The 23,352-nt window shown below is 43.0% G+C and overlaps 1 protein-coding gene across 3 annotated transcripts in view; it reads right to left on the bottom strand.

Moving 5' to 3' along the window:
• Positions 1–23,352, bottom strand: part of TNC (tenascin C) — a 72,098-nt gene that overhangs the window by 21,549 nt on the left and 27,197 nt on the right. The window contains exons 4-14 of one of the 3 annotated variants that reach the window (XM_037400013.1): positions 21,313–21,576; positions 20,694–20,809; positions 20,442–20,598; positions 19,559–19,828; positions 18,250–18,435; positions 17,418–17,507; positions 16,847–17,110; positions 7,124–7,396; positions 4,816–5,088; positions 3,430–3,702; positions 813–1,088 (exon numbers count right to left, since the gene is read on the bottom strand). In XM_037400013.1, the coding sequence (XP_037255910.1) occupies positions 813–1,088; positions 3,430–3,702; positions 4,816–5,088; positions 7,124–7,396; positions 16,847–17,110; positions 17,418–17,507; positions 18,250–18,435; positions 19,559–19,828; positions 20,442–20,598; positions 20,694–20,809; positions 21,313–21,576 (2,442 nt within the window). The remainder of the gene's footprint in view (positions 1–812; positions 1,089–3,429; positions 3,703–4,815; positions 5,089–7,123; positions 7,397–16,846; positions 17,111–17,417; positions 17,508–18,249; positions 18,436–19,558; positions 19,829–20,441; positions 20,599–20,693; positions 20,810–21,312; positions 21,577–23,352) is intronic. The other 2 variants (XM_037400011.1, XM_037400012.1) reach the window with 2 other exon arrangements.

Here is a 23,352-nt window from a genome sequence, read left to right as displayed (position 1 = left end):
CCCAGTGTCCATGGTTTATTTTCAAAAAAGGAGGCATCTGTGCTCTGGTGAAGCTAAAGAGCAGGGGTTTTGAAAGCTGAGTTGCTCTTTTTTATGTGACTGAATGTCATCAGGGGGCAGAGCAGAGCTGGTGCAAAATGCAGCCGTTTGCCTTAAGGAAAATGATGGTGGACTTTGCCTTTGGCAGAGATGGACAGCCTAACGCTGAGAGGGATGCTGCTACTGCAACTGGTGTCCCCACTGCATGCAATGAAGAGAGGAGAAAAAGGAAAAGGCCTCGATTTCTTCATTAATCCATCTCAGGGTGCCCCTGTGCCTGTGTGACAACCCCTAGTAGCCCATACTGGCCACATAACACATCAAATCTGTGGCATTTATTTGGTCATCTGAGAGGTGTATGATGTACAATCCATCCCAGTCAAAACCTGGCTGAAATATTCAGACATAAGAGGTGGGTTGAGGGGACATCAGAGGACAGGAGATGCTCTAAACTCCAGTCTTCTCTGGACCCTTCAGGTGCAACTAGTGTTAGGCAAATTTCCCCCTCAAACTTCAAAGTTAAAAAAGATTATTCGATATGGGAGAAAGACTCCAGAGAGTTCCTAACTCTTAACTAGTACTCCTCCTAGAATGCTTTTTTTAAGTTCACACAATTGGTCTGACCCATCCTTGCACTAGATTTGCAAACAAAACCATTGTTGCTGGACAAGATATTCAGTGCTGTAGAGAGTTTTGTTTTTGTTTTTTAAATCCATGCTGGAATATATACCTTTATGAGCCAATAAACAGACTCCAAACCTTTAAGCAGGTACCTGTCATGACAAAAGCAGTGAGGGGCTCTGTGTGAACACCAGCATTGGTGGTCCCCTTAATGTTAATGTCATAGCCCGTGTAATCTAGCAGGCCTGAGATGTGAGCGCTGCGAGCACCTCCCGACACCGTAAGCTCCTGGGGTTCGTGTGCTGCATAGGAATCTCTAATGTGTATAACAAACTTGGCAAAAGGCCCATCTCTGGTGGTCCATGAGAGGTTGAAGCTGTCAGGGGTAACGTTTGTGAGTGTGAGCGTGCCCAGCTGTGGCTCAGCCTCTGAAGGAAAAAGGAACACAGGTGAAGACACAGCATTACTCCAGGGGACTGGGGCAATTAGGGGCGGAGGTTTATAGATGCTTAGAGATAAGGCTGAATGTTTCAGCCTTGTTTTGCAGTGGTTAAAGAAAAAAAAAAAAGAAAAAAAAAGGAAAAAAAAAAGGAGCATTGCAAGAGCCAGTTTGTAAGGTTTCGGAAAGAAGCCACTGAAATTAGTGCTGACTTTTAAATTATTTTTTCATTTCATTTTCTTAAACTCAGTTTTCCTAATGAAACATGGGCCTGATTTACAGAAGCACCAACAGCATGCAGTCCTGTGGTAAAGCCACAGAAACTGCAGGAACTCACACTGGGAATTTGATGGCAATACAAACCCAATGCAATTCCAAAGTAGATAAAAGTAGGTTTCAGGCAGGAATTAGGCAAGTCCAAAACAGACATCCTTGAAATCCCAGTTCAGCTTCTGTTCAGTGTTTCTGTTGCCTGGAGCTGTATTATTTTTGGACTCCAAAATTTATGAGGGGGTTCGGTTCTAACAGTGATCATCTCAGCACTAATGTCAGGCCAAAACCTCCCTGGACTCCACAGAGAAGGTGTTCCCCATCCTCTGATTAGGCACAATCAGAGACTATCTAATAGAATGAACAAAAAAGACCCCACAACGCTGCTGTTGCTCTCCTCTCTGACTGTTCAGTGGCCAGGACACTTCCTTAAGAAGAAAAGGCTTTCCTTTTCTGTTAGAGGAAATTCAAAATCACATCTCTCCCCTGCCAGGGGAGAAACTTGGCCTTCAGGCTACAGGAGGGGGAGAGATCCTTATCCATCCTGTTTTAAAGCTATTCCATTTAGCATAAAATCATTAAAGATTCATTACAGAACAGAAAGCACAAAAACATGACCTGGAAGCCAGGTGGTCAGAGAATCCTTTGTGGGCTCTCAGGGCTGATTTTCTGCTTTTTCTCTTGCCAATTGAGTATAAACCAAGAACACCTTGGGAAATGCAGCCAGTGAGATACAGGAAAGTAACTCTGGAAGTGATTCATGCTGGGAGAAGAGTCAGAAAGATGTATCCCGCTGGCAAAGAGAACAGTGAAAGAATGAAATCCTTTTCTTAACTAAAACATGAACTGCTGCAAGATGTTCCAACTTTTTCTCCCGTCCCTTATTGCAAGCCTTTTAAATAATAGTCCACCTTCTTATCTAGAATTGTCTAGGAACAGGTGAATCCAAGTGGCCCCAATTAAGGACACATGCTGTTGTCATGCTGTCAACCAGTGACCATCAACACCTTCATGGCTGACAGTGAAGATGTCACCATGAAGCATGGTACTTCCGAAGACAGGGAAGGAGATGAGAAAATATCCACAAAGCAAACAGGCTTGGGTGGAGAACCCAGTGAAACCGAGTGTGGAGCCATCAGCCCCGCATGCAGGTCAGAGAGGACAGACCGATCCTCTCCAGTCTCATCCTGAAATGGCCACATTCCTCCACATGCCACTTGCATCCACTCAGGCATGTTCATACCATGACACCCAGACTCCAAAGAACACTACATGCAAAATAAGTTGAAATTATCTCTTCAGGCAAGTCTCGGTGATCTCCCACCACCCTGGAATCACCACAGAAAAAGCTCTGACATTCAGTGAAACAAGATAGATCTCAGAGACTCAAAGGTAGCAATGCAAGTGGCAGAGTGGTGGGCTGCCCATCAAGAAAGGCTGAACTTGCATTCTGAGCCCCGATCTCTGCTGGGAACACACAAAAATACCAGGCAGAGAAGAACATTGGAACCAGCATAAGGTGGCCAGACCACTCCATGCAGTTTTGGTTGGTTGTTTAGCATGCTGCGTGAAACTCCCTCTGGAGATGCAAATGTCTTGGAGGACATTTAAGAGAGAACCAAAAGGACATGCAGGTGCCTCTCCAGGCTGATAAAGACATGAAGGCCTTCCACCCACAACAGAGCAAGTGAGGATGGGATGAACAAGAACTTCATTCTAGATCAAGTGCAAAGATACTCTGTGAAATTATTAACCATCTGGAGCAAGTCAGTTATATATACACAGAACTTGCAGATAAGTGTATATATAAGGAAACCAATCATGGTTTACTACTGGCTCCCTTAATGCTGGGGGCACTTTTTCAGCCTTTTCCATTGTCTCAGATCTCCCTTTGCCCAAGCACTCTCAAGCCCAGCATATTTCAGCCTCCCCTTATAGTGATCTTCCTATAATTTACCAAAGGAACGATGATGAGTTGGAGCCATTTTTTAGAGCAGTTCGGTGGACAGCAAAAGAAAGAGGAGAAAAAAGCAAACCTGGAAGGTGAAACAGTGAAATACCTGTGGTTGCCAGTGCTGTCAAGGTCTGACCACCTTGCCCATCAATTACACCATGGAGTTGGACAGTGTAATTAGTGGCGGCTTTGAGGTTGGTGACTACATAGCGCCGGGAGGCCCCTGGCACTGTGTGCACCAGGGAGTCCAAAGGGAAGTCAGAGTTTCTGACTTCTAGAATAAAATGGTCAAAAGCATTGTCCTGCGCTTCCCACGTGAGTGACATGCTGTCTGAGGTAGCATTTGATACAGTGAGTTTGCTAAGGAGAGGTTCCTCTACTATGGGAAGAAAAACAAATGGAAATGTATTGCAATCATTAAAACCCAAGGCAACAAAATAAAATCATATAGAAGTTTGAATTCACATGAGCCACAGTTCACAAAGATCACCTAGACTTGCGTTTCTCACTGTGTTTCATACCACTACCCCTGCAGCCACCCTGCCCACATTACCCAAGATTCAGTGAGGATATTCACAATCTGTTGATGCTAAAACCTGCAAGTCTGTATTATCTGATCACCAAAATTTTGTATTCTGCTTAATGTCATTGGCCACATCAAGCTATCGCTATGGCAAACTATGACAGCTCTTATTAAGATCATGTCAGCAGACAAAATTTGGTGATGTTAAATGTTCACCACGTGAGCTATCATCTGCCTACTATGAAAAAGCACTTCCTGCTTCCATTGTCTAGTCCTCTCCTTCCACTTTCATACTGTAACTGGCTAGAGCACACTGAACACTTGGCTTCCTTGTCTTTTCTGGAAAAACTGTAAAACCTCGAGATGTGCAATGCACCAACAGCTAAATGCCTACCTATTTCACTGACCAACATCAAGTCAAATGGGCTCTTTCAGTCTGTCATCCGATGTAAACTGGATTCGGAAGGTGAATTCAAGCAGGGCGTCTGCCTTATAGGAGCCTGTTTTCACAGACTGAAATATGCCTGAAATCTGTTTAGAGAATCAGGATAAAAACTGTATCTAGAAATCAGCTTATCTGAGAGAAATAGCATCTCCTCTATGCTGTACAACAGATGCAAATACATGTTGCAAGCTAACATATTGAAACATTTCCCACTTGGTTCTTGGGAAATCTGCTTTGCTTTTCAGCTCTGTCAAAGGTTGCCCCAACCTTAACGTTTGAACAAGAGCAAACTTATTGTGTGAATGAAACAATCACAATGTGATTGACTGACTTTGCTGGATGGGATGTTGGATTAACATTCACAGTTCAAAATGTCTCCGGCAGGTCTTCCTTAGGTGGTATCAAACAGTGAGGTAGAGGGTTTGGTAATGGGTAGGCTGGTGGGGTAGCTGAGGGCAGGGAAAGGGGCACAACCTGTAAGGAAGAGTTAGAAGAGAGTTAGCATTGAGGTGGGTTTTATATACCTGTTGTAGCTGCAGCACTTATTGCCTGCGTGCGGAAACTGTGAGAGATCCCATAGAGGTAGACAATAAAATCAGTTCTGGGGGAAAGCCCTGAGATATGAGCAGTCCTTGAATTGCCTGAGACGTTGAACTCCATGGGCTCCAGCAACCTGTTAGAATCAATAATTTCAATAGTAAAGACGTCGAAGTCCTCGTTGCTGGTTGTCCAAGAAAGGTTGAAGCTTTCAGAAGTAATGTCGGAAACAGTTAGCTCACCAACTTCTGGGTGCACTCCTGAGGAGGAAAACAACACTGGTCAGAAGGGGACAGCCCTGCACTCCTCCAGCGCAGAGATCCGTGCATCTCCCTGTTCATGCTGGCAGCGCTCCAGGCTGCCACTGGGGAAGAGGGTTTGAGTAAAAGCTTGCTACAAGCAGACAGGTACTAAAGGCAAGAAATTGAATGAAAGCATCTCAAAATGTTAAATAAAAGGAAAAAAAAAAAAGAAAAATAAGCTTTAAAGCTCTGGCTATTTCCCTTTACCTCCAGGAGCAGCCATATGTCTTTGAGGTCTGAGCATAAAAGCAGATGCAAAAAGAACTTTTCTGAATGCCCCTGGGGCATTTGGAAAAGTCAGCTTCCAGTTTTAGGAGAATCTGAAACTAGAGCTATTGCTTTAGCCAAAGGAAAAGGTTGTGTTTTGTTTGCTCTTCTACTTTCCCTTTCAGCTTAAGACTATGAAAGCTGGCATGTAATTTTGGAGCTGGAGCCAAAATGCAAAACAGTGATAGCTGCCTCGGGGTTTCTTCCTCTCTGTAGACATCCCTGATGCGTTACAGGAAGGCTCAGAAAAATCTGACAATTGGAAGTCCCCAGAAGGGAAAATTTTGAAAAGCCGGGTGCTGAGCATGACCCAGGATGGGAAGGGAAAACCTCAGCGGGGCATCTTCTGCTGTTTTCATTAAGTTAATAAAAAGCGAGCACATTGCATATTTAGGCAGGACACCCATGACGTCTGTTTTCTTGTTTGTCCATGTACAGCCTCCTTTGTCTAGCCACATTTGTTTGTTCTCAACGGGCAATCTGCTACCAGCTCACAGTCAGGACTCTCAAAGCACAGGACTTCTGGCCTGCAGTGGGACACAGCCCAAGGCAAGTGCCTTGTGCCAGACACATTTTCACCTACGCCAGGCTGCTAAAAGCATTATTGAAACAAGCAAGCTCTACTGCATTTCATGTTTTAATTGCACTTTGTTACGTGTACTTTTATCCTTTTCTGTGCTGGGTAATATGTGCTTGGGGAAATCAAATATGACCAAGCTCTGGGTATCTTATAATCACAGGAGGTTGCAAAGGTCTGTAAGGAAGCCCAGAGGCAGCAGATATTGTCTACAAGAAATTATCTGAAGGAAGAGCCACTGGTGCCCCTTTACTATCAATTAATTCATACCCTGTTCATTGCCAATGATCATAACACTCAGAAGAATCAAAGGATAGACGTGAGTATATATGTATCTTTCACAGTCAAAGCTCATGATAAATTCTCATTTAAAACTGCCATCTTTCACAAGGTCAGCCAGAAAATGATCATTGTGGCTCTTGATTAGTTTTTTTCAGCCTTCTGACAGTGCAGGGCTTACCTTCCTTCTTTCAGGTCACTTTTATGCCAGGGTAGTTCTGCTGAATCTGGCTTTCTTGCATTATATCTTTTTCAGACCAATCAGACTGTTTAACAGCCTTGTGTGGCTTAATAATATGTTACTACTGGTGGTAGGAATTAATTTGTGTTCTTTTCTATATCAGACCACATAGATGGTGTCTGTCCTTGCCCACGAGTCAGATGCACACATTATACCCCCGAGTCTGTATGTACACAGAAGCTAGTGCATCGTTTCAAAGGTAGCTTCTGAAGGATAAAAACAAAACTCTCAGGCTTTGATTATCTGGGCTGTAAAGAACAGAATTTTATAATTTTACAAGGCAACCTGGGCTTTCCCAAGCCTGTACAACCACCAGTTGGGTTTTGCTGTTAGTGTCAACCAGCAGAAAAGCGAGTAAAGGGAACAAAACCAGCCATGGGGTGGGGTGGGGGGCGAAGCATTCCTAAAAGTGAAGGGCTCCATGGGGGCGCTGAGATTCTTATTGGAAAGTCTGATCAGGAGACATTTCCATGCCAGAGATGTTCAGCCAAGCTTTAATGAGTTGGGTGCACCTCAGGCGAAGCCGAGCAAGTGAGCAAGCTTTGCCGAAAGCTGCGCTAGCGTTGGCTCACGCCCCCGTCTGCAAAGAAAGGGAGGCCTGGGGCTGGATAGGCGACTTGAGAAGATACCTGTCATGGTTTCAACAGAAAGGGGGTTGGTCCTGTAGCCTTGAATCACACCACGAAGTGTGACGTTATAAGGTGTGTTGGCCTTAAGGCCTGTCACATTCGTAAAGCGCAGTCTGCCCGGGACTGTGATATTCCGAGTTCCTTCGGGATTGCCAGGCTCCTGCACCTGAATGATAAAGTGCTCATAGGCGCCGTCGGCTGCCGTCCAGGTGAGCTGGAAACCATCCCAGCCTGTCTCTGATACTGATAAATTTCCAAGCTCAGGTTCCTCCTCTGAATAAGGACAGAGAGTCAGTCAGTTACTCCAATTACAGACTAGTAGCCATGATGTATCATTTAATGATGTTCTGCGTTAATGCATTTCACTTGCAATCAGTGACACAGAGATGCACACACACACATTTACATTTTCAGCTGCCCCAGATATCTCGTAAAGTCTCTTCAGAGACATGGCAAAACAGAACAGTAAGAAAAGAACTATAATAACAAATAATAACCACACTGATGCGAAAAGACTGCTTACAGAAAGCAGCTTATAGACCATCTTACAGCTGCAAGTGTTTTGCCAACATTAATTACGAGTCCCTATGAGACAAACAAGTATTACTATAACCACTTTACTGGGCTTTTAACAAGTCGGTGTTTGCCATTGTGCCATTCAAGTGACTGTGAATACTGCAACAGTGCCTGGTGTAAGGATAGGAGGACACCGAGTTTGGGGATTCAGATGTTTATGATTTTCATTGTGCCCACATGAAAGATGCTATTTATTCTTCCAAACTATTTCCAAAACAATAAAGAAGGGGAAAATTCCTCCATGTCTGCATGTCTTTAGTTTAATGGATTTATCTTCCTTATATTATATCATTCTGTCCACAAAACCTTCCTGGGGGCAGAGAAGCTTGGATTTTCAGAGTTGCTGATATTAATCAGAAACTGACATCTGCTTTCACAGAAATTAACATTCTTATAACCCATCACAAGGGGTGGCCAAGAAAGTTGGGAACCATCAGAGCTAACTCTGAGATGCTGTTAAATCTAAAAGTTTGGGGTCATCTTCTCAGCAAAAATAGAAAGTCCTCTGTTACAGAGAAAATAAAACCGATTCCACAGTCAATTATCGTCAGTGAGATTCACTAATGTATAGTAAATCGCTGCTACTGAGGAGCACAGAAGTTTTGATGAGCTTTCCCCATCCTGTTAGAAAGGAAGAGATTATTTATGAAATAAACACAATGATGTTCAACAACAACAACAAAAAGCATGAATCCAGAGCTGGTTTGCTTTATCAGGAACAGAAACGAGACTCATTAAGGCAAAATATGAATCTTGTCAAACTGGCACTGTTTAGCTGAAAAGGAGAAAGCAGGACAGAAATAGAACTGGTTGTATCAGAAATAATGATCTCTTGGTAGCAACAGAAACAAACAAAACAAACACATTTCCTTAATGAAACTAAACCAAAGAATACGGTAAGGTAAAAATCTTTTAAGTAAAAGCTTGATTGAAATAAGTAATGCAGTAATCATCATAGCTTAAAAGCAATCCAGATTCTCTGAAAAGTGCTCAGTTTCATTCGCTCCCAAGATGCAGAGTCCCTTTTGCTCCCGTTCTTTTCTCATGCACATTTGACATGGAGCGTACCACTCCATCATGCTCTTTAGGGACCAAGGGATTCTCATACAAAATCATGCACCAACTTGAACCGTTGGAGACCTCCAAAAGCCTCATCCATAAAGCATCCAACATACGTGACAAAACAATGACAATGTCATAGCAAATGATATAAAGGGATGATGTTTCTTACTTAAAAAAAAAAAAAAGAAGAAGAAGAAAAAAAAAAGAACAAACCATTGAGAGATGAGACTGCCCTAGCCTTGTAGTAGGTGTGGAATAATCTGTGTGTTTCTATGTAAATAATTTATCCCATGTTGTGAATTTGGTTTGGATGATGGACAGGTACAGCCATTAGCCTCCAGCTAGGTTCTCCAGACATGAGCTTACACACTGGTACTTTGATCATTATTGAGCTGAGCCCTGTGGCCATAGGCCTGCTTCCTCATGAAATTCATGTCATAGGGATAAGAGACAGAAGTTTTCAGAAAGGTATACTCCCAATGTGTTCCAATCTTTTTTTTCTCTGACATCACCACTTTCATGCCAATGCTGCAAACTGCAACCTTTTTGCAATCTTTCTGGTGTTTGAACCACAATCCAGATAAACGCTTGTAGCATCTTGCTATTTGCATGTGCCTTGTAAATAGCAGATGCATCAATGCCTCTCTTCGCATGCAATTTGAAAAGAGGGACTTGATGCTACATCACCTTAAAAGCTGCATGGGGCATTGTCCATGCTGTACCACTCAAGGCTCTCATTCCATAGCAATAAGAGTTTTATCCCATGCAAAAGGAAGAAAGGGGGGAAAAAATCCCACAAACCACAGCTAAGAAGAAATGCATCACTTACACAGCCTAGCATTTCTGCAATGGAACAGCAGTATGAAAATGAACTTCTGTATTTCAGAGCAGAAAAGGAACACATGGATAATGAATCCATAGAAAATACCTGTGGTGGCTAGGGCTTCCAGGGACCAAGAGAGCTGACCTTGAGTGCTTCCATGGAGGTTAATCTGGTATTGTGTGCCAGCTGTGAGATTGGTAATCTCTGTTTCTCGATGGTTTCCCGGTAAAAATATTTCCTGTATTCTGTTTAAACTGGACAGGTCTTTCAGAGTGATAAAGAACTGATCAAATACCTCATCCTGTGCTGCCCAAGACAGGGAGAAACTACTGAAAGTCCTGTGTGTTATATTAAGGTCATGAAGAGCAGCAGTGGCTTCTGAGGTGGGAGGGTCAGTGGGCACCCAAAGCAGAGCCTGAGAATCAGTGCTGGGGTTTGTTAAAGAACTGAGCTCTGTCGGTGCAGGACTGGTAGGATTAAATGATGTTTCATTGATTGGTTCTCCAGGTGTTGTGACTAGAAGTGCTAAACAGAGGCAAATTACAAGTTAAAATTTCCTGAGAACAAACCCCCAAACATACCAAAAGACAGCTAACATCTGCTACCGAACAGTTTGTATGCTTTCTAATAAACAGCTCTAAGAACAGAGGAAACAGATGAGTACTTCTGTTTTGGAGACTGAATCCAGGCCACAAGCAGAGGTAGCATCACTAAGCGCAACATGGTCCTCACGCGACCACACTAAATAGCAGATCCAGAGCAACAACCATTAAACACGGAGAGGAGCTGAAATGTTTCCAGTAGACAAATAGGCACATCCTCAGCTAATGTAAATCAGCGCACTTTGACTGCCTCCAAAGATTTCTGCTGATTTACATCAGTGAGGATGTGAACCCTAAGCCTCTCAAACATGCCTTTTATCTTTACTACAGCGTGTCAGTTTTGGTTTCTGATAAAAACCGTAAATGGAATGCATGCCAATTATCACAAACATATCCAAATCCAGACTGAGAAATCAGCTGCAGCAGAAGCATGCTAAATCTCATCCTATCCAACCAAAAACAGGCTTGGAGGAGTTATCCATCTGGTTACATGCAGAATTTTCAAAAAAGGTGGGGACACACACAGACACACGCATCCTCACCTAAAAACTAGGACAGCAAGAACTCAAGCAAGCTTTCTTTAAAGAGATCCAAAGGAATGGAAGGGAAAAGGCTTGGCCTTCAGCATGCTGAACCATCTGCGAATATGTCCCGTAGCACAGTCAGAATCTGAAAATCTGGGAACTGTGGAGATCACAAGGCACGTGTTTCTGATTGCAGCTGCAAGGCAACAGGCAGGTGATTTTTCTGACATGCAGAATTATCTCCTCATTAGTGGAAAACCACAGCATTTCACACCTCAGTGAATGTCTTGCTTTCATGCTCCACTTGCATTCAATTAAGAGAGAGCAAGTCATCTACCACCATCAATCAGATCAACACAAATAGGTACTCAGGATTCATTATCTGTCTCCAAATTCACACATGTATCAGAAAAAAAGGTTTCAGAGGAGAAAAATAAGTCTAAACCGCTTTCAAACAAATGCAGAAATGTTATCTCAAAAAAACCCAACCACCCTCTCAGGACAAATACAAATGTAGAAATATTGTTTTCTGCTCACCTCCAGGAAGGAGGGAAGCCTGTGAGGCAAAGAGTGATTTATGTTTTTATATAACATCGATATTTTTGACTTAAATTACCCCAGCACATGATCTGGACCAGGCCCTACATATGCTGCAACCTGAAGACAGCCATACTGTCATGACACCAGCACACCCGCAGTGGTGACCACTAGCATAATTCCCTCTTTCCCAGTAAACCCGCTGTCAGAACTATTACCTGGTTGTACCAGGGTTACTGAGCCCATGTAACAAAGCAGAAAGACATGCAGAATGGAATCATCAGCCTTCTGCGATTCCCAGCTGCTTGTGCGCAATTAGATGCCAACCAGCTCTTTCCTGTTCTGGAAACAGGCAAAAAACTATGGCATCAAGCAAGTGCACTGGTGCTTGTTCAGCCTTAAGGTTTTCTACTTAACATGCACAGTGGTAGCTGGGCTTTACTGTGAAATATTTCTGCAAAAGACGTGCATAGGTAGCGTGAAGTGGGGGAAAAGGGCAGCAGTACATCGCACAGGTACAGCTCCAGGTAGTGGGTGGTCGTGGTCCCACTGGGAAACTGGCACGTACCCTGAGTTGGAAGCTGAGGACAAAACATTCAAAAATGCAAGGGAAAAAAAACCCCAAGGCTGGCATTACGCTCCTGATATCCACGAGAAAACCTTGTGTAATATTAGCCCAAACTATCTTCTCACTTGCCCTCATTCCACTTGACCACCCCTACTGACATTTCTCCCAGATTGCTGCCAGTTACAGCATAACCACACAAGGACTTGGTCACTCCAGTCTGGACGGGAAATACAGCAGCAATTCAACTGTATCATACAAAAACTGAGGGACCAACCACCTAAAAGGCATTTTAATTCAGAATTTTGCTGTCATAAGAGGATTAATTAGATTGTGCCAACCTTGACGTGGGAAGCTGCCATATAGAGATGGTCTCATGGAGCATATGTAATTATATGTAGTTACATTACCTCTGATTTCTTTTCAGACCTAATTCTGAATATTACCCTGGGTTTAATGACATGACTCCACAAATGAATTTGTGGACGAGAAAGAGTGGTCTACCCTCTACGCACACATATCCCATATTAAGCCCATGTGTAATAGAGGAATATGTGGCTTTGTGTACAAACAAACAACAGACAGAAAAATGAAATTATATGAATACATGAAAAATAGCACAGGTAGTATCAGTGTTCATTATTAAGCAGATAGAATACTGTAAGAGGTAATGGAAAATTTGGAAAACAGTTGAACTGTAGGATAACAAGAACAATGAAGTTCAAACACTTGACTTTGCAGCTAAGGGAATGGATGGGGAGAAGAGAAAGAGAGCTCTAGGAGCCCTAGGTGTGTGGATGACAGCCAGAGAGCATGATTCATGGTGGCAAGATGAATGAATAGTAGGTGCTGAAGCTGAATAGAGCTGAAAACTATGTAGAAGGCAAACTGAATGGACAACAAACAAATGCTCTTTCTCAGACTGGAATACTTTTCAATATAATTTTCAGTAAAATCTTCTGGCTGAATATGGTCTAAATAAGTCTATAATGCTGTTGCTAGCCTTTTGAGGAATTCCATTGTAATGCTGCGTTGGTAATTTTACTAAAAAGAATGCTAATGTCCTGCCAGGACATTTCCCCAGTTCCTCTGGATGGAGCAAACAGTATTCTGTATTATTTCTTGCTTCTGTCTCTGGGATTTTACATGATTTGCCAAGAGGGGCTATCAGCCAGTTTTGCTGCAGAGTCTCTCATCAGCTCAAGCACTCTGTAAGATGTGACGGCCTACCAAGAAATTTGCATTCTTTTCAGAACCCTTTGGCTAAATGGCTTTCCCCTCCTCAACCTGCTGATTAAATTGAGCTCGCAGTGCCTGCGCACCTCTGCATTTCATGAAGAAAGCACCGCAGTACAGCACCAGCCAGAAATGCAGCGGTAGGTACCACTAAAGGTTCCCCTGTTGAAGTCAGGTTCCAGGTACTCTCAGCAGAGGAATCAGCTGAAGAACTGGGCAGTCTTTACTGGCAAACTTTGTTTCCCAGTGGTCAGCGCTGCAATTTCCCATTGAACTGGCTCACCTAATCATTCTTCCTAACGTTTGAGTTTGTATAAAAAAGGGTGGTGCAATCTAAGACTAGCAGAAGCCAGGAGAGGAAGACAGACTGACGCACAGCACAGACAAGGGTCTTTGGTAAACAGCATAAATCTTCTTAAAAACATTCAACAGAATGGAAAAGTTACTTCTCCAAGCCATGCTCCTACGTGCAGCTCACTTCCAGAGGTAAGAGAGTATCGCATCCACGATTCAAGAACAGTTGCTGCACAATCTGGGTCCTTCAGCAGAAGAATTTGAGGTTGGCACTTGGTTTCTCTAATGTCCACTCATTTATCTCCACAGGCCTCTCATGCCTGATGTATTGCCATCCGTCCTCCTCCAGGACCCACATTGTGCTGTGCAGGCAGGGTTCCAGAACCAGAGCAAGAAAGAACAAAGCTGCAGTCTGACTGCTCAACTTCCTCAGCGCTGGGTTACGTGCTCACCCTGCAGATTAGTTGTTAATCTGATGTAACATTCCCAAGACATGCTGCCAGAAAGGTCCCTCCAACTAGTAAAATGGCTTATTCTCTTTGATTTCTGAAGTAGTTCTGAACCAAAACCTTAGTGCAACGCTGGGTAGGTCCTCTAACAAACAAGTAGTAGCCTAGTTCGTGATACCTTCGTTAATAACGGAAAGGAGGTACCTGTTGTGACCACAGCTTCCAAAGAAGAACGCTGCTCTCCAGCCAGTCCATACACCTTGATTTTATAGGAAGTGTTAGCTTGGAGGCCGTCAATCACAGCGCCTAGGGATTCTCTGGGCAGGAAGGTTTCTGCAGGGGGCCCAGCTGCCAATGACACTTCCTTGTACTCCACCACAAAACTACTGTAGACTCCTGTATTCGCATACCACGAGACACTAAAACTGTGGTCTGTTACCCTTGAGACCACAAGGTCCCTCAGTGCATCCTCCTGCATCCCTGAGGCCTCTGGAGCAAGAAAGCTCCCAGAGCCAGAAAGCTCCTCTGGGTCAGGAGTCATTGCCTGCATTAGGGTTAGGCTATGCAGAGCTACAAAGAAACAAACAAGCAAACGGCAGTGTGAAATATTAAGTCTTTCCTTTTTAGCAAAACAAAATAACATTTAGCAAACTGTTTGCTTTATAATCTTTACCTTCTCCTGAATGCAGGATCATGAGTTAAAAAAGCCTTGGTCACTTGAGCTGCACTTCATCCATATGAAGAGACAGAAACAACAGAAGGCTTCTATTCTATTCTTATATTCTATACTATGGAAGAATTAGAGCTGTGTCCTCTGCTAGAGGTTCATGAGCTCAGAACGTTTCAGTTGTCTGTGTGCGGAGAGTTGATATACATTAAAAGACACCAAGCAGAATGTAAGAGAGGAGGGAAGGCACCAATAGAAGACCCTCAGCTCTGGGGCTGAAAGCAACTTTACCCTCAGTGGCAGAAAATTCACTACACAAACAAATACAAAGCATTTGTGGGAAGCTCTTGAGTACCTGCCAGCAGAGAAACCTGACTGAACCATCAAGAGGCTGGGAAGAATAGAAGATGAAAAACTGGCAATTTAGAGAAGCAATGGAAACTCTGAAAGGAAAAAGTCTCAATCATTCTGCAGTCCCTGGCTCCTTGGGGCAGCAGGGATGGCACATGCCCCTCTAAACAGCAGGACTGTCTCCTGCACCTGCCAAGCAAAGCTGCTCCAGTCCTAGCTGGACTACTGGCACTTTCCAGTTCAATCACTCCTCTCTCTCCCTGGTTACTCCAAATACTCTCCCCAGCAGTGCAATGGACCTGAGCTCCCCATAGCTCTGCATGAGAGGGTAAAACAACACGTTTGTTTGGCTTATCCTGAGGACTTCAAGACTGGGAACATAGATAAAGAGGACTGACTTGAGGGTGGATCAAAAAGTAAACTGAAGCAGACCTCTTGTCTCGTACCCTACAGGCTTACAGAGGGCTGCTGCCTCCCCATGCTCATGTGTTTGGATTTGTCCGCTCCTACGCAGGAGGAAGGTCACAGAGACAGGTTATGTCAACTGCTGCTGCTGCTTCCAAGGAGCCCACTGCAGAGAACGCTTTGTTTACTGGCTGCTCTGAGTAAAGACTTAAAATAAATACACTGGCCAGATGAATGTATTTATAGTAAAAGAAACAACACCAAAACCAAACCAGGAAAAAGAAGCCACCATGTAGGACTCTGGAAGCTGGTGCCGGTAAGACCAGACTGTGAAATTCCACAGTATGTTGCTTCTGTCTTTTCACCCTCTGCATACGTCTTCTGAGACCACTCAGTCTTCAGACAGATGGGGGACCAGATAACTGGAAAAATCAAAGCCTGCTCACTCCTGCCACATAAACTTTCAGCTTCCTGTCATGTGTGTGCCTCAAGGCTTCCGAAGTTTTCCCTGCATTGCACGCAGGCCTGACTTATACATCAAACAAGTAATTCAGTACTGATGGTTGTCTGTAGTTGACCCCATACCACATGACCCTCTGCTGCCCTGCATTCCTTGACTCTAAAAGTGTTCAGAGAGTCTGCTGGCACAAACACTACCAGGGAATATGAAAACAGGTTTGATGAGTTAAGCTGTATCGTTATTAATTTGTAAAATCCACAGCTTCTGATGTGTTTACCCGTAGATAGTCTTCAGGGAGAAAAGGATAAACACCTTGATATCTGCTAAGGACAATAATTGCAGTGCAGCTGATTCTGATTTCATTGTCTCTGCTCACTTATAGCAGTCAGGGCTTTGCCTCACAGGATTTAGCCTGAAGGCACTTAAAGATTCAGGACTGACTTGTGTTCTATGCCGAGATATACCTCTGTATGCCACAATCTTCGGGTCAAAATGTTTCATAAAGAATATGAATTGAATAAGTTGTCAACTGAAACAGGTTGATTAGAATGGTTTGTACACCTGGAGATGGCAGAAACAGACCCCTTCTCTGCCGGCAAGTGTAACAGCCATGGTATGCAATGGAAACGGTGAATGTGACCTGATCTGTGGCGGTAGCCTTTCCTGCTTTTGGAGGAGCAAACTGAAAAAGGGCAACGTCAGAGCCCTGTTGACCCTGCTGGCACGTGATGGGTAGAGGCATGCTGTGAAGAGAATTCATTAGGTGGGAACAAGCAATGTTAAATACATTCTGGTTGTTCTTCCTCTTATTTTTTGGCTGTAGAAAGAAACCCTCAAATTATAAGACACAATGCACGAAAAACCAGCCTCATTTAAAACAAAAGATGAGGACTGTGTCTCGTGCAGGACAAATAGCTGAGTTCTTTGTGAGTGTTCTCAAAGGATAAACAAGAAATCATTGAGAACATGGAGCTAAACACAGTAGGTAGGGAAGTACACAGCTCTCCCTCCATTAAGCCTATCATGTTAGACAGAGCTAAGCCTGCTCTGCAGGCAGCGGATGTTTTTCAGCAGTTCCCCAGACATGGCTTACAAAATCAGGTGAAGTTGTCCTTGGGTTAGTCATTGCCCAATGACCTGGTGCATGACTCTCATCAAAAGCTGTTACTCACCAGTTGAACCCTTGACAGTTGTGGGTTTGCTTTTGTGTCTGCCTTTCTCCGCCACCAGACTAATGGTATATTCTGTGCCTGCATCCAGCCCCCGCAGGATAAAAGAGGTGCTGTCCACAGGGATCTCCACTTCGTTCTTCCTTCCAGACGGGCTAATGTAAATGAGGCGATAGCGATCAAACTTGGCCACTGGTCTTCTCCAGCGAAGGGATAAGGTGGTTTCAGTGGGGTCACTGACTTCCAGGTCCTTGGGGTTATCAAGATCTACAGGTTAAAAAAGTGAAGTTGAGGTGTCTCTGAACTGCCCTGGGACAGTTTTTTAGGCATCTGTAGACAAAGTGACATCTATACTGGCAGTCTAGCAACAACTCAGAGTCTTATCCACCTTTTGGAGCTTTTGAAGCCCTGTTGCATGATACAGGTAGAAGGTGACGAAGTTCTTTTTTACAGACAAATCACACCAGAACAAATTTCCCTCACTTTCATTTACTTCAGCAGGCACTGCATGGAGAAGAGGCTTCACCTGACTTGGTGTTTCCTCCAGAGCACAAAGGGAGATCAAGCTACTCACCAGTGCCAGCATTAATGGTAGCAGGAGCGCTTTCCCTGTCCTGTCTCACTGCTGTCACTCCAATGCCATATTCAGTCCCGGGCCTCAAACCTAAGGGATGAGGAATAGAAGCATGAGTTCCTGTCTCTGGAATATGCCTACGGGCAATTGTTTAAGTAAGGAAGTCTGAATGTATGCAGGGTAAGATACATGTTTTCCTGTGCATGCAGAGAATCGAGGTTTCAGTTGACCCTCCAGCTGACCTGATGCTAAATCTTTTTCCATGTATATGCCAAAGGATAAAAATTATGGCTGACTGCATTTTGGACACTGTGCAACTGCGTAATCAGAGATAGCTTCTGCTTTCCGGAGCTTGCAGTGTAGGTACTTCTGCCAAAGCAAAGCAGGTAGACATCCATGTGACACAGACAAAGTACCGTTATCTAGCCTTGCAGGCTGGTAAGGCAGCTTGCAGGTTCACAGAAAAGTTGCAGTCTGGCATCAGTAAATATCATCCCTAGCATATGCAAAAGCCTTTTGAACTCAGAGATTTGGAGCCATCTCCACAAAGACATGTAGCTACCTAGAACTTGGGGAACTGACTAGTGGGATTCAGAAATGCACATGAAAGTGAAATGGCTACATACCGTCTGTTGGCTAGTTACCCATCTGCAGGTGTGTAAATGTATATCGTATGTATTTTAATTTCTTTGTATTGCTTGTACACAAAATGAGTAACCTCTGCTTGTACCTCTTACATATAGTGACCAAAAAGGCATTTTTTCACTACACTACTGTGCTCTAGGGTGATGGTAGTGGCACAATATTAATGGCAAGATCTCCATTCCCCTACCTGTGAGTGTAGCTCTGGTTGTGGCCTGATTACCCTTTGGCACTGTGATCTCAGCATGGTCTCCACCAGAGATGGGAGCAAACTTGATTCGATAGTTGTCAATATTTGCATGGCTGTTCTTCCACTCCAAAGTGATGCTGCTGTCTGTCTGTGACACCCTCTTCAGGTTTCTTGGAGCATCCAAGTCTGTGTTCAATCAACCAGTAAATAAATAGAAATAATTCTCTTATGACAGCAGTCTTTTATAACAGTGATTTTTAGAAGGTGAAATGATCTGAAAAAGTTAAGTTTCCTCTCACACGATACTGCTACGTTTTTAACTACATCACGCAGATTTATTTTAGCATGAAATGAAGAGTTCACTAGCTTTGGAGAAAACATCAGTGGAAGAAATTCAGCTTTATGTCTCCTGGGACAAAAATAACATTTTCAATTTTAGTAATTATTTTTCATTACAAAACAAGCTTGTGGAAAAAACATATTAGGCTGAAAATACTGGTTTTCCTTTATAAATACATCAGCTTTCAAAAGGAAAAAGGCTGCTAAGAAACAACAATTTATCATCTCCAGAATTTCTGTTCAGTAAATATCTTGCATTCATGGCTGAAAGGAACTCTAAGGCTCAAAACAAACGATGAATATTCTGTAAAAATTCAACAGGCTTTCACTGTTCAGACCTATAGTAGACTCAAATTGTGCTGTGAATGAACACATTTTTCATTTTAGGATGAAAAAGGAGGTAACTGTCTATGTATCATTTACACAGCTACCTTAATGCCTCAAACCTGGCCAACATGTTAAAGGACCCACACTTTCATAACGCATTCCAAGGATCACTAAGGAGCAAAGTCAATTTTTAAAAGCGTAACAGAAAACATTTGGAGAACTAAGAAGAGAAAAAAGCAGTTCCTTTAATCTGTTATACATATAGAAAAAACAGAAAAGTCTTAGATTGAATAGGAACCATGGAAGATATTAAGCTCAGCAGACAGACAAGCAATCCAGAGGAATTTGTTTCCTGAACTAGAGATTTAGGGTATAATGAGCAAAAGCTTCTAAGAGACTTAATACCATAATTCCCATTTTCAAAATACATTTAGATACTTGGAGGGGTCTAAATATTTTGCCGAGCCAGTAAGGTCTATAAGGCAAAGAGAAACATTCTCCACTTTCATGTACCTCTATAATGGTGCTGATTCTGTGTTGATGCAGTAACTATCAACTGAAGCAACAGGATACAAATAGCGTAGGAAATTAATGGTGATTACATTACTTCCCAGAAGTTTGGATTGGTTTCCCAGCTTCTTACCTGTGAAAAAGACTTCTTTCATGGGGTCGCTTTCCATGTCCCCTCGACGAGAGATGAGCGTCACTTCATATTCTGTGTGCGGCCTCAGGTTTCCAATAGAGTATTGGTTTTCATCTTCAGAAAGGTCAATAGTTGTCCTGTCCCCTGGAACATCCTTTGGGCCATAAATGAGCTCTATGCCTTCAATTTCAGCCAGGGGTTTGGACCACGTGATAAGAGCTGTGGTGTCTGTGACATCTTTTGCCTCGATCTGGCTAGGGGCATCAAGCTCTGTTAACAAAAAGAAAAAAAAAAGAAGTTTTTTTTAAGGAAATTTTGCCAGAAAAATCATACACATTCTTGTGCTTTTAATTGATGATTCAGAGCAAAATTAAAATGAGTGGCTTCTACCAACTGAAGATTATCTTCATTTACTTTCTTCCTTTACTTTCTATAGTTGAAGAAAGTGCCAAATGGACTCAATTCATCAGAAGCAAATTCATCAAAATTCATTACCATTAGGAGCTGCCAAAGGAAAGACAGGCAGCCTAAGAGGTTCTCCATCTGCACAACAGAAACTCTCCTTTAAATAATTTCTTCATGCAAATATCACCAGGGTGAAAGAAATTCTAGTTCCTGTTGATGTACTTTTTGAAAAAGAATAAAAATGTATAGCACTTGCTACCTGCTAGCTAAACGTAAATTTCCTTTCCTCTTCTAACAGGTAGCATGGACAGGATTTAATTTCTCCTCATGTATTCTTCATTAACAGCTCCACACTACTTTTTTCCACCCTATCAATTCACAGTGTAGAGCTTGGCTTTCTCTTTGTTTAAAACCTCCCTAGGCCACCCCAAACAGCAGTGGTTTTATAGGTGGCACTACAAACACAGGCTGTGCTTACTTGTGGTTATCACTCTGGATAGTCCTGGTCCTCTGGTGTTGTTTTTCACTATATGAAGGGACACATTATACTGTTGCCCTGGTGCCAAACCTGGCTGCATGTAAGATGTCTCTGGCCTTTTCAAGCTGCTGGTTATATCTCCGTTATCATCCTTTTTCTGTAACACATGGGACAATCAGTCGGTATAAATACAAGAAATCCAGGATCTTGCACTTATGTACGGCCTCTGTACAAGAGACACTGCTTCCTCACCATGTTACGGAAGACCAGCTCCCAGCCATCAAATGAAAAGTTCAGAGGATCCCACTCCACCTGGACAGATGTTTCTTTAACGGATTTGAATTTCAGACCTTCTGGAGCCGGCAGATCTGTGACAGAAAAGGATATCATTACATGAGCTACAGGTTCCCATCGACGGGGCACTGCGGGTGGGACATCCTTCCACCACTGTAACTACCTGCCAGGCAGCTATCTGCAGCTAATATGTTTAAACTCTCTTCCCAGCCAGTTATTCTGCCTTTGGAGAGACCTTTCTCTGCCCTATTTTAGATGTCACCTTAGAGTAAAATGAATTTGGCCCTAGAAATCCTTTTCTACCCTCTTCAAAGAAGCCTAGAGAGGACATTTGAAGCTAAGCAAGATGAATCCTGCCCCAGATCTCTAAAAATGAGCACAGTGACAGAAGTCAAAGAGCACCTTTTGAGGCTGGGGTGTTTAGATATGGCTGTGGTGTGCACGATACAGAAAGGAACATGAACAGCAAATGAATTGAAAATAGAAAATACAAAAGAATACCCTAAAAAAAAAGGATGCAAATAAATACATACAATGGAATAGACAAAACAATGAATACAGGGAATATTAAACGCACATGTTGCTACCCTGGCACTGACTGGAATACTCTTCTTGTTTTTAAGGATTGCAAAAACACGGATAAAGTATTCTACACCCGGCTCCAGCTCATGAATAGTGGCAGCTGTCTGGTTTCCTGGCACGGTGAACTGCATATCTAAGCCACCACTACTGGTAGGGACGTAGGTGATGAGGTACTTATTGACGAGATTCTCATGCTTCCATTCCAGATTTACAGTTTTATCTGTTACGTTTGTCACGGTCAGCTCAGTTGGAGGAGACACTAGGAAGGGGAAAAAAAACAAAACAAACTTATAAGAAATTTTCAAGGCTCAGAAAATAATGACTTACCCAGTTGCACATTTTTCCCAGGAGCAGATTATAAGAATCATCTAACCAACAGGGGATGGGGAAGCCATGTCACACAAATTAGGCACTTGAAGAAAGGAATGTTCAGCTGATGAAGGCTACAGACATCTCCAAAAGTCATGAGCCAATTTCTGCTCTCACACTTGCACACAACCTATGGCTGACTGTGTTCCAGCTCCTCCGTTCATGGCTACTGCACAAGACTATTATAGCTGGGTCCCTAGGGATTCAGATGTTTAATTCAACTGCCAGAAGCACATGATTTTATAGCTAGAAGTCCTAGGGTTTGCAAAGATTTTCCAAAGTAAAATAAAACATGATTATTTTTGTAAATACTTACAATAGATTACTCCACATTTGCATGTACAAGAGCACAAAATGTGGTTTAGGAGTCTTCCAGAAGGAGGAGATGAAAACATGGAATTTCTTTTCAAGGGTACTCATTGTCTTTTATAATGTTCCCACCCCCTAATATTCTTTGATTACTCTACAAAGGTCTTAGGTTCCAAAATCTCTCTCCTGGGATCTACTAAAGAAAACTACCTCATTAATAGTGTAATGCTTGTCACTATCTAGCTGCCAAAATTTTCTATCAATTTCCATAGAGTCAGTGGTACTGGGAAACTAAGTGCACGTTTTTATAGCTAAGTTTCCACTGCAGCTGATTCCATGATTTTACTCTAAGCTTTTGTCAGATCTCACATACACACACATACATCTATATAAATATATATATATAAGTAAACATCAGGTTTTACTTTGGTTAGAAAAATCACTTTGGCCAATTGGAAGATAGTGAAGGCCCCTGTAATAACCCTGAAAGCTTGCACTGCAATATTTACAACACCTGGCAATTGTTCCATGGTGGCAGTCGTCTCCGTACGGATCACCTCAGGATGTTGCTTTTGTGTGCCTTGCCTCCACTATGCCCTCAGCCTCCACCAGGGCTCTAGTTCAGTGATCTACCTTCAAAGCAAAGCCAATGAGACCCTGAGGTCTGTCAGTGTATACTGTCAGTGCTGTGTGGTTCATTTTCACCTCCTACAATAGCGATAGCATTGTAAATCAGCCACTTTTCTTATCCATCCAGCATGAGACAGCGAACCAGAACCTGGTTGTAAGAAACATTTGATACCCAGGCTCTTTATTCACTGACATTCATTATCTACGTTATCTCATTCCTGCAAAGTCTTATTCTTCAGTCAAAATTCAGGCCCTATTCTTTTGACTGACTGATCCTGCTGAATACCTAGTAAGACGACTCTGGATACATCTCCCTCTTCTCTGTAGCTAGAACAGTTTCTTGCAGATGCAATTTTTTTTTAGCATCAAGAGGTACTATGAGAAGCTGAAAGGTCACGGTGACAAACCCCAGCTGGTGCTAGCTCCAGCAACATTGTGGTGAGAGCAAACTTGAAGATAACAAATGGACTGCATCACCATTATCAGCCTGCTGGCTAGCTGACCACAAAAAGTCACCACCAATATAGCCCTGAAAAGCAAGGGAGGCCAAGATCCTGCTGCTGCTGGTGCTACTGCTCTGATTCAGCTGTTTGGACTATGATAAAGAAAGGTGGCAACAGGGCCCAGCTATACGGAAAAGGTTTCCAGAGCCTCCGAGGCTGCTGGATGGACGTGGATGGACACGGGGAATTACCCAGGGGAAGTGGTTCAAAAGGGACATTGCAAC

The sequence above is a fragment of the Falco rusticolus genome, chromosome 9, assembly GCF_015220075.1.
Source record: "Falco rusticolus isolate bFalRus1 chromosome 9, bFalRus1.pri, whole genome shotgun sequence".
Lineage (NCBI taxonomy): Eukaryota > Metazoa > Chordata > Aves > Falconiformes > Falconidae > Falco > Falco rusticolus.
This window is presented reverse-complemented; position numbering and strand designations above follow the sequence as displayed.